Raw genomic sequence first — 12,786 nt, forward strand, 5'->3', positions numbered from 1 at the left:
AGTGGCTCAGAGAGGGCCGGCCTCCAGCAGCGACCAAGGTACTCTCTCTCTGTGTTATTAAAGCATACAGCTGCACTTTCCCACATACTGTTCTCATCATCACATCATTTTCTTTGACACATCATCCTTGCTACTAATTGTCCAGAGTAAACTCCAACTAAAGCCTTATTTGTGCAGGATTAGAATGACCTCGGGACCTCAGGTAAAAAGTAAAAATTACTGATGTCCTCTGAGTTTTTCGGAGAAATGACCTTTCTTGTTGTCATCATTCACTGTCATTATCTGTCATGTCATTTACGGGGAAAAGTCCGGAAAATGAGTGAATTACAGATGTTGCTGATCCCGTAGGGATGCCCAAAGGAATCACAGACGTCCCTGGGTCGCTCCAATCCTGTGCAAATAGGCCTTAAGCATAAGTCACGTTTTTGTTGCATAAAAGTAACTTGCTGGGGAAAAACGATCCTACCCTGGCATATGCTGTTCCAGACAGAAGTCTTCTCTTTTGGTTATAGCAGTGGTTCCCAAAGTGGGGGTTGGGTCGCGAGGCTTTGAATGACGTCCCCAGATGCGTTCAAGATTAAATCGAAAAATAATACTGTTTCGTATATTTTTGAGTGTAAAACGGCATATATTTGTGAAATCCATTCAAATATTTTTAATTGTTTAAATACATATTCACTTTACGTTTTTCTTCCTAAAGTAGCATAAGACGCAATAACTTTATACAGTGGAGGTCCTGAGTTGTTTAGGTGTCAATATTTGGGGTCCCAGCCAAAAATGTTTGGGAACCCCTGGATTATAGTATAGTATTTATCTACGCTCTATCGAGTCAAATTGTTAACTTAACAAAAAAAATTGTAGTAATCAGCCGTTCAGTTTTTGTTCTGTTATGTCTAATTTCCGTCTCGTTATCTTTGGTTAGAGACAGATGACGAAGAGGAGGAAGAGAACGCCGTGTCTCCACCAATCACTGACCAGGAGGAGGCGGGGGAACAGCCACCTGTGGCCAATCAGAGGAGGCCTACAGCCCAGGAGGAGGCAGAGCTTCAGAGGAGAGCCAATGAGAGGAGGCTGGCGGCCGTCCTTCAGAGACAGAAGGAGGCGGAGCAGAACCGACGACTGATCCAGGGGGCGCTGTCCGCAACGGTGAGACCTTTACTAACTTAACATTCAAATGTACATCACTTGTGTATTTAACCATAACTCTTACTGTGGATACATCATCGAGTGTCTCTTTGGTGTTGTCGGACCCATATCAACGCTGCAACCTAAAGAAGAACTGCATTTGTCATATAGTGCTAAATATTGTACTATCCCCACTAATTATTGGTGAATAAGCATTGATTTAACAGACTCGGACTCTGTGTTAAACTTTTTCAGAGGACACATTTTGAAAGAAATGTTCCCAGGACAAGGTTCGCAACCCACCACTGCTTTAACAATCCTTAATATCATATCAATGAAGCTGCAGTGTTTCTTTCATGGGCCAAGACAAGACAGGTGTAGATTTCTATTTTACTTTTGGAAACTGCCCTCTTCCTTTGTTCAGTTTGGGTAAACTTATTTTATTGCAATATATACTGTATAACTCTTAACTTTGTCAAATATACAAAAATATGATCCAAAACACATTTGCAGGTTTTGTGACAAGTTTTGTTTTTGCTCATAGGTTTGTATCCACTATCCACCTTTTTCATAATGAATTAGTTTACTGAAATAGATAAAGAGGACTTGAATTGTATTTCCAGGATGGCGCACCTGGTGGACCTGGAGGGAAGCACATCGTGTTTGGCTCCGACGATGAAGATGATAAAGAGGAGCCCAAACAGACCGAGCCGCCCTCAGTCCGTCAGAGCCAGGTTTGAGCCTTATATGTTCCTCTGCACTGACAAACATTTTACACTCGGTGCTTTAATCCCGTATTTTGGCGGTGAAAATCAATTGAAGGTTGAAGCCATTTTACAGAAAAAACCTTTTTGCTCTTGTTTGAAACACTCCCTGAATGTTGTGTGTAAAGGACAACAGGGTCCTCCCCCAGGAAATGTTTAATTAATCAGATCAAATTTTGTGCAATGTTTTGTATTTTAGGCAACAATACACTTAAATCGGCTCAGTGATGAAAATCAGAACTGTTTACATTATGATTTTGATTTTGATGTGAAGAAAAAAATCTACCTTTATCTATCTTCTAATCTATCTTTTATTATTTATTCTATTTATTTCTTGTTTTTTTTATGTATTTTCAAAATCCTTTGTAAGTGTTTCCCAGTGGGGCCCCTCAGCACCTCTGCTGCGGGGCCCCAGTCCCTCTGCTGCCTGTGTCAGCTCCGCCCCTGCTCCTGTAGCTGCTCCTGGCGCTGAGCTGAGAGGAGGAGACACGGGCTCCAGACAAGTCTAAAGACTAAACTTTTGCCAGGTTTCCTAACTTTTCAGTTTCTTTCAACAGAGGATCAGAGCAAAGGTTGTGTGGAAAAAGGACACTGCGCCATAACCGCTCACTGTTTTATCACCTTTTCTCTTCATTATGCTTCCTACATTAATCTGTAAAACCGTAAAGGTTTAAGGGCCATTGTTGCAAAATGAAAAGTGGGCAAAATCCTTGGAAGTGAAGACTCTGCTGCTATATTGAGGCACAGTAAACCTACATCTTCTTCCCTCTGTGCACACGGGGAGTGGACTGAGCTGCTGCCGCTCTTATAATTATTCCTCCAGTTTCTCTGTCTAAAGTGGACTTCTGTCCAGCAAATTAACAATTATCTCATGTGTTCCTTTTTATTTATTTGATGTTCGACATGATTTTCATTTTGTCACTACCCAAGGTGGCAGAACTTTATTTCGAAGGGTTCCGGCCCACTTTAACCCACGACCCGTCCTCTCACGTTTAAAACTCTTTGGTCTGTGGTTGTTTGCAGCCGTCGTCGGCTCCTCGTCTGTTCGACAGCGATGAAGACGACGGAGAGGAAGAGGAAGAGGACACAGAGCGGTTTGAGATCCGGCCGGAGTACGAAGGAGAAGCTGGACTCAAGGTAAAGTCCACTCAGAAACAAAGGTCAGGGTGGTGTTCACTAAACCCTGTTCTCTCTGTGACCAGCTGATGGCGCTGCAGTCGCGCTTCGGGACCGACGACCGCTTCAAGATGGACGCCCGTTTCCTGGACGACCGAGACGATGCAGGTCAGTCGTGTGGTTTAAGGCCAGACGTCGCAGGAAAAGATTTAAATGTCGAGGTGTCAGTGTGGATTAAAGTGGATTAGTGGCATAAAAAGGAGGAAAATATTTATAATTTTGTTTTGTTTCATGATTTCGTACAAAAATAAGGCACAGTGTTTCTGCAGGGCATTAACAAGGATTAAAAGTCATTAAAGGAATTATGCCAAAATTTGATTCAAACTGGCTTTAAATCTAATCTTAGAAAATATATTTTTTCCTTAGACAGAAACCACTGAAAGACATCGCTTACATATCACAAAAACTCTGGTCGAAAACTAATTCAAAGCTCAATAAATCAGTCAGGAGTTAGATCTATATAAATTCAAATGTAGTTGACTGAAGCCTGTATAGTGTGGAGTCTGTAGGAGCGACTCCACCGTGTTCCAAATTATTATGCAAATTACATTTTACTGTCAACTCAAATGAGAGTCAGCATAATTTTCAAGTCTTAAACTGGTAGAGGATCATTTAAATGTGGTTGATAAAATCTCCCAGTGATATTTTTTTTCAAAAATAAATATAATAATAATAATAAAAAATAACGAAAATAAAATAATTAAAAAACTCAAAATCTACTTTTCCAAATTATTATGCAACTCATCTTTTCAATACATTTTAAAGCTTGTATTTAACTGAAAATGGTCATTTGTTGAATTTATAGCATTAGGAGGTCATATTTACTCAAATCAAAAGCTATTTCTATTTAAAAAAAAATCTTAACAGGTCAAGTTATATTTTAACATAGGAGCCCTTGTGTGATAGCAGCTTCAATTCTTAAATCCATTAAACTTGTGAGTTTTTGGAGAGTTTCTGCTTGGATTTGTTTACAGGATGTTAGAATAGCCTCCTAGAGCTGCTGTTTGGTGGAAAACTGCCTCCCACCCTCATAGAGGTTTTTTTTGTTGAGGCTCCAAATGTTCTCAATAGGGTTGAGGTCAGGGGAGGAGGGGGTCCACATCATGAGTTTCTCTCCTTTTATGCCCATAGCAGCCAGTGACACAGAGGTATTCTTTACAGCAGGACATGGTGCGTTGTCATGTGTGAAGATGATTTTCATGCATGCTGATCTTGACTCCACCACCTCTTTACTGACATCACAGCCTTTTTGGGACGTGGTGGCCATTCACCAACCATTCACTACTCCATCCATCTAACCATCCAGGGTTACACGGCCTCATCAGTGAACAAGACTGTTTGAAAATGAGTCTTCATGTATTTCTAAGCCACTGCAGCCGTTTCTGCTTCAATGAACAGTTTAGGGGAGGCCGGATAGAAGGTTAATGCACAACTGCAGCCTCTGGAGGCCGGCCCACCTTAATGTACCCATAGGTAATTTTTCATTTAAACAGGAAAGTAAGTAAATTTACCTATTTTGACATAAACTTCCTCAAAGCATTTTTATAAAGGCTAATGTAAAATGGATATTAAATTAACGGGATTTAAAGCCATTTCCGTGGCAGACACTCTATTTTTATGGACAAGGGTCAAAGGATAGTCTTGTCAGCCCTTCAGCGTCGTAGTTTCTGATTAACACGAGTGAGCACGCAAAAGCACATGTTTCAGCACGTGCACTTTGTTTTGGTCCTTAAAAACGTAGCAGCTGCAGGTATAAGCGTATATAAAGAGGACAGATTCAGACGGGCTCATTACAACGTGTAGCGCGGATCCTAAAACAGCGCAGACGTTTGGGATGGTGCGAGTGGTGCATGTATCTGCAGCGGCTCCGCGCCTGCAGGTTTATAGTATAAAGAGGCTGCGGCGCAAAGCGGCATCAATAAGAGGCGTTGTTAATGAAAGAGTCACACGGTTCTGATGGATTACTCATCAGAACCAGTTCTCCTTGTAGATATACTCGTTGCTGCCACTACAAGGAGGCCGAAGAGCCGCATGCGGCTCCGGAGCCGCGGGTTGCCGACCCTCGTGATAGGCCCTTGAATATGGTAGGCCCCTGGGCTCCAGCCCCTGCTAGCCCATTGGTTAAGGCGGCTCTGTCTGGAGGGTCCTATACCTTGATGTTCGGGAGACTCCAGAGGCACCAGTAGCTTCAAATACCTGTCTGCTGCTTTGTAGCAGCTGTTCTATTTATCTGATGTATTTGTCTGGCTGAAACTGTCCTTATTTTGACTTTATGTGCACAAACCCGAGTGTGTCTGAATCAGCCACAAATCTCTTTATCAGTACTATGATTACGCTTCATCTTTCATGAAATATTGAAGGTTTTCACACCTAGACCAAGGCATTCAACTATTTCACGCTTTTCATTAGCAGAGAGATCCTTTTTCTTTCCCATATTGCTCGAAAATGATGATTTGCTTAATAATGTAGAACATTTTTCAGTAGTTTTTCCCTTAACTGGGCTGGACCTGACAACTACTCATCCCAGGTCTCTGAGATTAATGTCAGTGATTCAAACTGCCCTGAGACACAATGCCATCCATGAGTTTCATTGATTTTTTTTTTTTACCTTTTTGATACTGAAATACAATTTGCAATTTGGAACGCAGTGTAGAGTGGAGATATTTTTAAAGAGTGAATGAAAACGCTGCTGGAAAAGTCCATGTTTTTTCTTTCAGCGTCTGGACTTAACTAATGATGAACCTTTCCCTGTGTGTCCCAGAGAAACAGACGGAGAAACAGACAGAGGAGCAGGCAGGGCAGGCGGAGGAGGTGTCTCTGCAGACGGAGAAACAGAAGAACCTCCACATCCTGCAGAACCTCCTGGGGACCAGCGCAGCTCCGCCAGAGCGAGCCAAGGCCAAGACCTTCAGGTGACTGTGGTTATTTCTCTGCTCTGAGACCATTCACAGCCTTTAACCAAACGCTCGTGTCTGCAGAGACGTGTCAGCGCTGCACTATGACCCCAGCAAACAGGAGCATGCCGCCTATGAGAAGAAAACTGAGGAGCAGAAGGAGAGGTGAGCCGATGGAGTGTGGTCAAAATAAGCCACAGAGACTTCTGTGATTATGAGGCTGACATTCATAAAACAGTCACCAAAGAAAGACATCAAGTCAAGCTTCTTCAATTTAACAGTTTATATAATAGTAAATCTTTTCTGACAGTGACATTTTTGTTTTAACATTACATTAAAAATGCCAATATTTCAGAAACTGTCAGAGTGGACTGAACTTATAGATAAGATAAGATAATCCTTTATTGATCTTTATTGGAGCCCCGTTCTACCTTTATCAGGCCCAAAGCGCTTTACTGCGTAAGGTCCAATCCTGCCCATATTCCATCTCCAAAGCTTTGTCTCCGAAAAAAGTACACGCAGAAAGTTGTTCAAGACCTGGCCAAACACGAGCTTCAAATCAAACGCGCTGCTCCGAGTGCTTTAGCCTCTGTGTGAGGAAACTTACTTTTTAGATTGTACTCCAAACCGCAGGTCCTGCACCGTGCACTGAACCGTGAGAGCTGAACCCCTAATATTGATCCATAAATATTCCACTGTCTCTTGAATTCTATTTCCTGAGTTTAGCGAACATATTGTAGTGGCTCATTCTGCTGGTGCTCTGGACACCGGGCTCACTCCTTTCTGCACACTGCAGGAGTCTTTAACTTTGTACTAGACTATACAGTCTTTACAGTGGTTCTGGGATTGCAGAGGCTCAGAGCTTTGTCTGGTCAAAGGGTCATGAGTAAAAATCATCACATATAAGAAAGGAGTACGGGTGCATCAAACACTCCAACTGGAGTTTGTTTGAAATTATTCATTATATTATTATGGAATGGGTTGGAATGGGTGGCACGGGGTGGCAACTGCCTCCCCTTGTAAAGGTCTTGCCACCCTGCAAGACCTCACATCTGCTCTAGAAGCTACTTGGTGCTTACAGAGGCTCACTTTCAGTTAGAACTTTTTTCAACTTTAGAGCTACATAAGGAGCCAGGTACCAACTCCTGTGGCTCCCAAGATTATTATTATTTTTTTTTTTACCTGAGTTAGCGACCCCCTACTTATATTATGGACAATGCTATTTGTATATAATTTTGGGAGGCTATGCTCCTCATCTATGAGCCTTCCTTTGCTGTGCTGGGTGACCAGTTCATGACACGTTATCAAACACTCTCCTTTCTGATTAACTCCTCTCTCCTCCTCTCTCCTCTGGCAGTAACGTTGTGGGAAGGCCTAAATATAATAGTTTCAAGTTTCAATTTTCAACGACAACATTGTTGTCCTTGGACCAATTTTGATCATTTGAAAACTCAGAGAAACGTTAAAATCTCAACTGTTTCAATCTGTCCACGGGAAGCCGCTCTGCTTTGTCAAACGCGCGAGAAAGAAGTGTCGGGTTTACAGCTGTTTGCTGCTCAACACCACCTCTGACCCAAAAGAAAAGAAAAGAAAAGAAAAGCAATAATATATTTATTACATTACATTTGTTTCACTTCTGTTCATCACAGAGCTACAAAATCACACATAAGGTGTATTAGAGTGTCTAGTTGCGTAATTAAAGAAAATATGCAAAAACAGGTTTTTCAATTTTTGGCACTCAATGTGTTAAGAAAGTCTCTTGGTATCGGTTAATATGGGATATCGGCAGATACTCAAACCCCAGTATCTGTATTACGGTGCAGATTGATTTTCTGTTCTGAATGTGGCAGTAAAGGGTCGCGGAGGAAGAAGAGAGAAGAGGCGCAGAAACTCCCTGAAGTCTCCAAAGAAATCTACTTCGAAGTCCATGCAGATCTGAAGGCTGTGTTCGGGAAAGACTTGGAGCCACAGCAGGACCAGGAGAAGGAGCCGGGACAAGAGAGCGGCTGGGACCAGGAGGATGAGGCGGAGGAGGAGGAGGAGGAGGAGGAGGAGGAGCGAGCTGAGGAGAAGGAGACTGAGGAAACTGGAGGGTTCAAGTTCTCCTTTTTTGGAGACGACCCTGAACCTGAGCCTCAGCAGCAGACAGGTGAGAGACTGTGTCAACCCCCACTTTAACCGGCCGCATTCTCTCCAATTCAGCTTTACCCAAATCTAAACGCTTCTCAACTGTAGTTTGCAGCCTCCTAGTCAGTGTAACGCCTCATTTGAAAGCTAAGACCTACAAAAACTGATGTTAACTGACCTTTTTACTGACGTTGTTGCCATGTTGTCGTCACTTGTTTCACTTTCGTTTCCATCTCATTTTTGCCACTTTTTGTTGAGTTTTTGTAACTTTTTGACATATTTTTGTTTCTTTTTTGTTGCACTTTCATTGCTCTTTTATGTCACTTTTTGTGACTCATTTTTGCTTTTTCTGCCTCGTTATGTTCTCTTTTTTTTTTACCGCTATTTTGATGCTTTGTTCAAGAAGCTTTTAGATTTGGGTAATGTCAAATGTGCTCAGGTGAGGGTTAAGAGGTTAAGTATCTATTTTCTGTCGTTGGCAAGATCCACCAGATCCAGAGGGCAAGGGACTTGGAATAGAAAAATAAAATGGGGATAAAACATTGGGGGAAAAAGTGAGGAAAATGCTTTAAAATGTGTGGAAGAAATTTGGAAAATTTGTGAAATCATTGGAGATGAAAAAAAAAAAAAAAAAATGGATTGATGAGTTAAAAAAAAAAAAAAGTGGGGAGGAATGGGAGCAAGTGTGGGAAAAATTGGGGAAAAAATGGGGAAAACAAAAAAAAAGTGTGTGTTTTTTTCCTGCCCTTTTGTCATCTCTTCAGGACAATTCTATTTTTGAGCAACAAAGCCATGTAAATTCAGATGTTGCCCTTTTTTTGCATATTTCTGGTTTGCCAAAATATGGCTTCATCATCACCCAGCCGTAGTATTTACCATCAACACCGTTGTTTGTTTTCCAGAATACGTGGTGGAGAGTATTCCCACTCCAAAGCTGCCGTGGCAGCAGGACCCACGACTGAACGACAGTAGCGACGAAGAGGAGGAGGAGGAGGCCGGAGATGCTGAGGAGGAGGCCGGAGATGCTGCTGCGGAGTACGGGACAGGTTCATTAGTTTAGCTCTGATCATGTGACCCGCGGCGGCTGATTTCTCTCCTCTGTTGTGGTTCCAGGGAGACGCCGCCGACCTCTGAGCTGTTCTTCTTCTTCCCCAGCGACCAGCGCCTTATGGGTCTGCGCCCCAGTGCATCATGGGAGGTGTATAGTCCGAGCTTATTGTTGTTTTAACCTGTCTGTCTCGGTTTCAGACGGCGCTCGGTGGTTCTGCAGGACATCACTGGACGAGCAGCGGGACGAGTGGGAGGAGACGAGGACGGCGCTGCGACAGGTCAGAGCTCACGACACACCACTGTGACGGACCTTAAACGCCATCAGAAAGCACTGACTAACCTGTGTCCTCTGCTGCAGGACTGTAAGAAGAAGCATAAAGACGCCCGGAGGAAGCTGCGCGGGTCGATGCAGCGCTGAGGATCATGGGAAACATCAGAGAAAAGATTTGCTTTTGTATGGGCAATGTCGTTATTAGACCTTTAATAATTAAAACTAATGAAAATGCTCCGGTTGTGCCTGTTTTCTGGAGAATTGTGTGGTTCACTTTAAGAACTCTGACTTTTAGTGTGATGTCACTCCCTGACGTCATTTCTTCCTGGACAATGACATCAGTGCTGTACTTCCTGTTCCTATCGTCTACATTCACAATTAGCAGGGTCCCAAACAAATGATGAGAAAACCTTAAGGGTTATTGCTTATGTCAGTGTGGCCACGCCTGTGAATTTACCGCGATTACCTGCCTGTCGAGGTAAAAGTCTGAATGTTTGTACAGAGGTCGTCAATCCATCGTAATCTTGTGCTGAATTTCACGCACTTATGTCAGCATTTGGGGAAATAATCCTGAGCTTGGTTAAACGTAGAATGTTTTAGAAGCTCTTTGGCAACGTTCTTTCTTTTTTCACTAATGTTTATAGAAATGTTCAGTTTAAGGACAAAACATATAAAACACACACAAATACAAGAAAATGAAGTTATTTTCTACAAATCAAAGTCTTTTACAAGGTGTAGAAAGGGCAACCAAATGTCTAAAGTCTTCGGGAATATATGTCAGTTTCTCCATTTCAGGATCTCCAGGCTTGTAAATATGAAAGACTACTTTAAAAAAAATGTAATTTATAAAGTAAGCCCCTACTGTGATGATGGTGAACAGCCATATTCTCTATAGTGGACAGTGGGGGCTGCGCAGTTCACTTCAATACATTAGTAACAAAACTTCTGACCTGAAGATACTTCAAAAAATGTTTCTTGGGCAAGTCGTATTTGTTTGTCAAATGTTCAAAAGACATTAGAACTCCATCATTGTACAAATCCCCTATTTTACACACACCTTTATTCATCCACACTTTAAAGCCCATATCAGCGCGTGCAGGTTTAAATGTAACATTGCCCCAAATGGGTGACAGAGTTGAAAGCTTAGACTCCTCATTCAAAGCAACATGTGCTGGTGCCGCACCAATTGCCATATTACTGACTATTGGGTTTTTTGTATTTTTCAACATCTGTTTAGTTTCAGCTAAGTAGGATTTAATGGCAATTCTATTGTGTTGTTTTCAATTTGTATCCGAGAAGGAATATCCTTATGTGAAAAATACGAAGTAGCGGCACATAATTGAGCTGCCCAGTGGAAAGGTAAATATAGAAGAGAAAGGCGTAACCTGGGTCGTTTATTATTCCATATAAATTTGGTAAAGTTTTTATTTGATGATGACAACAAAGAGGCAGGATTATGTAGAGGAATAGATTGAAAAAGATATAGAAACTTTGGAAGAATCGAATTTTTATATTAATGTGATCTATCATGGAGATTGGCGTTGCATCCCATCTTTCTAAATGATTCTAAAACCTTTTGAACTAGAGGGTCATAATGATAGAAACGATTTTCTTTATGTCCAGGTTAACCTGGATTCCCAAATAAGTAAAACCTTTGTCGGTGCAGGTACATTGTGTTTGGATAGTAGGGTTGTTTTTGTTCAGAAATAACAGGGAGCTTTTCTTCAGGTTGACTTGGTTTGACTTTCCAGAAAAATGAAAAAAAAAAGCTTGTCAAATATTTCCCACTGCATGAACTGATTTCTCCAAGATAGTTAGAAATAAAACAATATCATCCACAAAAACAGATACTGGTAACCGATGTTCAGTTTGTCCTATTTTAATCCCAGTCAGCTCGGGGGAGTTGCATATAGCCATAGCAAGCGGCTCAATGGTAAGAAACAACAGCGGGCTAAGGGGACGGCCCTGTCGAGTGGATCTACAAAGTTGTATAGGTGTCCCGCTTGTCTGTAGCGCCGGGGTACCACACAGTGATGGAGGAGGTGAGGAGGGACCACACCGTGATGGAGGAGGTGAGGAGGGACCACAGTGATGGAAGAGGTGAGGAGGGACCACAGTGATGGAGGAGGTGAGGAGGGACCACAGTGATGGAAGAGGTGAGGAGGGACCACAGTGATGGAGGAGGTGAGGAGGGACCACACAGTGATGGAGGAGGTGAGGAGGGACCACACGGTGATGGAAGAGGTGAGGAGGGACCACACAGTGATGGAGGAGGCGAAGAGGGACCACAGTGATGGAGGAGGTGAGGAGGGACCACAGTGATGGAGGAGGTGAGGAGGGACCACAGTGATGGAGGAGGTGAGGAGGGACCACACCGTGATGGAGGAGGATCCCGATGAGGGCGGCGTCGTCCACAAACTTGATCAGTTTAACGGACTGGTGACTGGAGGTGCAGCAGTTTGTGTACAGGGAGAAGAGCCTGGGGGAAAGTACACAGCCCTGAGGAGTTCCAGTGTTTGTAGTCCGAGTGTCCGAGACGATCTTCCCCAGCCTCATGTGCTGTCTCTGGTCCGTCAGGAAGTCAGTGATCCACCTGCAGAGGGAGTCGGGCACGCTGAGCTGGTAGAGCTTGTCTCCTAACAGTCCAGGGAGGATGGTGTTGAAGGCAGAGCTGAAGACCACACACAGGATCCTGGCGTAGGTTCCTGAGGAGTCCAGATGCTCCAGGATGAAGTGGAGGGCCAGGTTCACTGCGTCGTCCACAGACCTGTTGGCTCTGTAGGCGAACTGCAGCTGGTTCAGGAGGGGGGCGGTGATGTCCTTGAGGTGGGAGACTACATGACCACAGACGTCAGCGCCACCAGCCTGTAGTCATTAAGTCCCGTGATCAGCTATTAAGAAGAAATCAAACTGTTAACAGCTGCTGTGACAGGCGCTTAAGCACGTTTTTGTGTATTTTATAACCAGATATAGATACAGACGGCATCTCTGGAATTGCCCATATATGGTTGTGGGCGCCAAGTTTAGTGTAATTAATACATGCTGCATTTTGTATTTAATAATAATATTTATTTATTTTTACAAGGGATTTAATGGGTTAATTTGTTGCGGGAAAAATAGAGTAAAATTGTAGTATTGCATTCGTGTTTATTTGGTAGGTAAATTTGTGAATAGATGTATTTTATAAGCTAATTTGTAATTTAAAATGTCCGCATTGGAGCTTTAAGCCCGGAGCTGCGCGTTGCGCTAGAGCAGGATCAGAGGCAGTGGAGAGCCGGCGCGTGAAGCAGCAACATTAGGAAAAGAGCCCAACAGTTTCTTACCGTAGTTTATAAGAGGTTACTTAAGGATTCTAAGCTCCTGTAAAGTTCAACAAGTT

At 42.9% G+C, this 12,786-nt stretch overlaps 1 protein-coding gene across 1 annotated transcript in view; it reads left to right on the forward strand.

The window, feature by feature from the left end:
- The window catches only part of nol8 (nucleolar protein 8), a gene marked incomplete at its 5' end in the record, with an annotated part of 13,809 nt that extends 4,141 nt beyond the window's left edge, over positions 1–9,668 (forward strand). The window contains 11 exons of the mRNA XM_079557075.1: positions 923–1,146; positions 1,749–1,859; positions 2,913–3,026; positions 3,092–3,173; positions 5,827–5,977; positions 6,044–6,124; positions 7,810–8,108; positions 8,989–9,121; positions 9,200–9,258; positions 9,335–9,414; positions 9,495–9,668. Of these exons, the coding sequence (XP_079413201.1) occupies positions 923–1,146; positions 1,749–1,859; positions 2,913–3,026; positions 3,092–3,173; positions 5,827–5,977; positions 6,044–6,124; positions 7,810–8,108; positions 8,989–9,121; positions 9,200–9,258; positions 9,335–9,414; positions 9,495–9,554 (1,394 nt within the window). The 3' untranslated portion in view covers positions 9,555–9,668. The remainder of the gene's footprint in view (positions 1–922; positions 1,147–1,748; positions 1,860–2,912; positions 3,027–3,091; positions 3,174–5,826; positions 5,978–6,043; positions 6,125–7,809; positions 8,109–8,988; positions 9,122–9,199; positions 9,259–9,334; positions 9,415–9,494) is intronic.
- Between the last annotated feature and the right edge of the window lie 3,118 nt (positions 9,669–12,786).

The sequence above is a fragment of the Gobius niger genome (genome assembly GCF_951799975.1).
Source record: "Gobius niger genome assembly, chromosome: 5".
Lineage (NCBI taxonomy): Eukaryota > Metazoa > Chordata > Actinopteri > Gobiiformes > Gobiidae > Gobius > Gobius niger.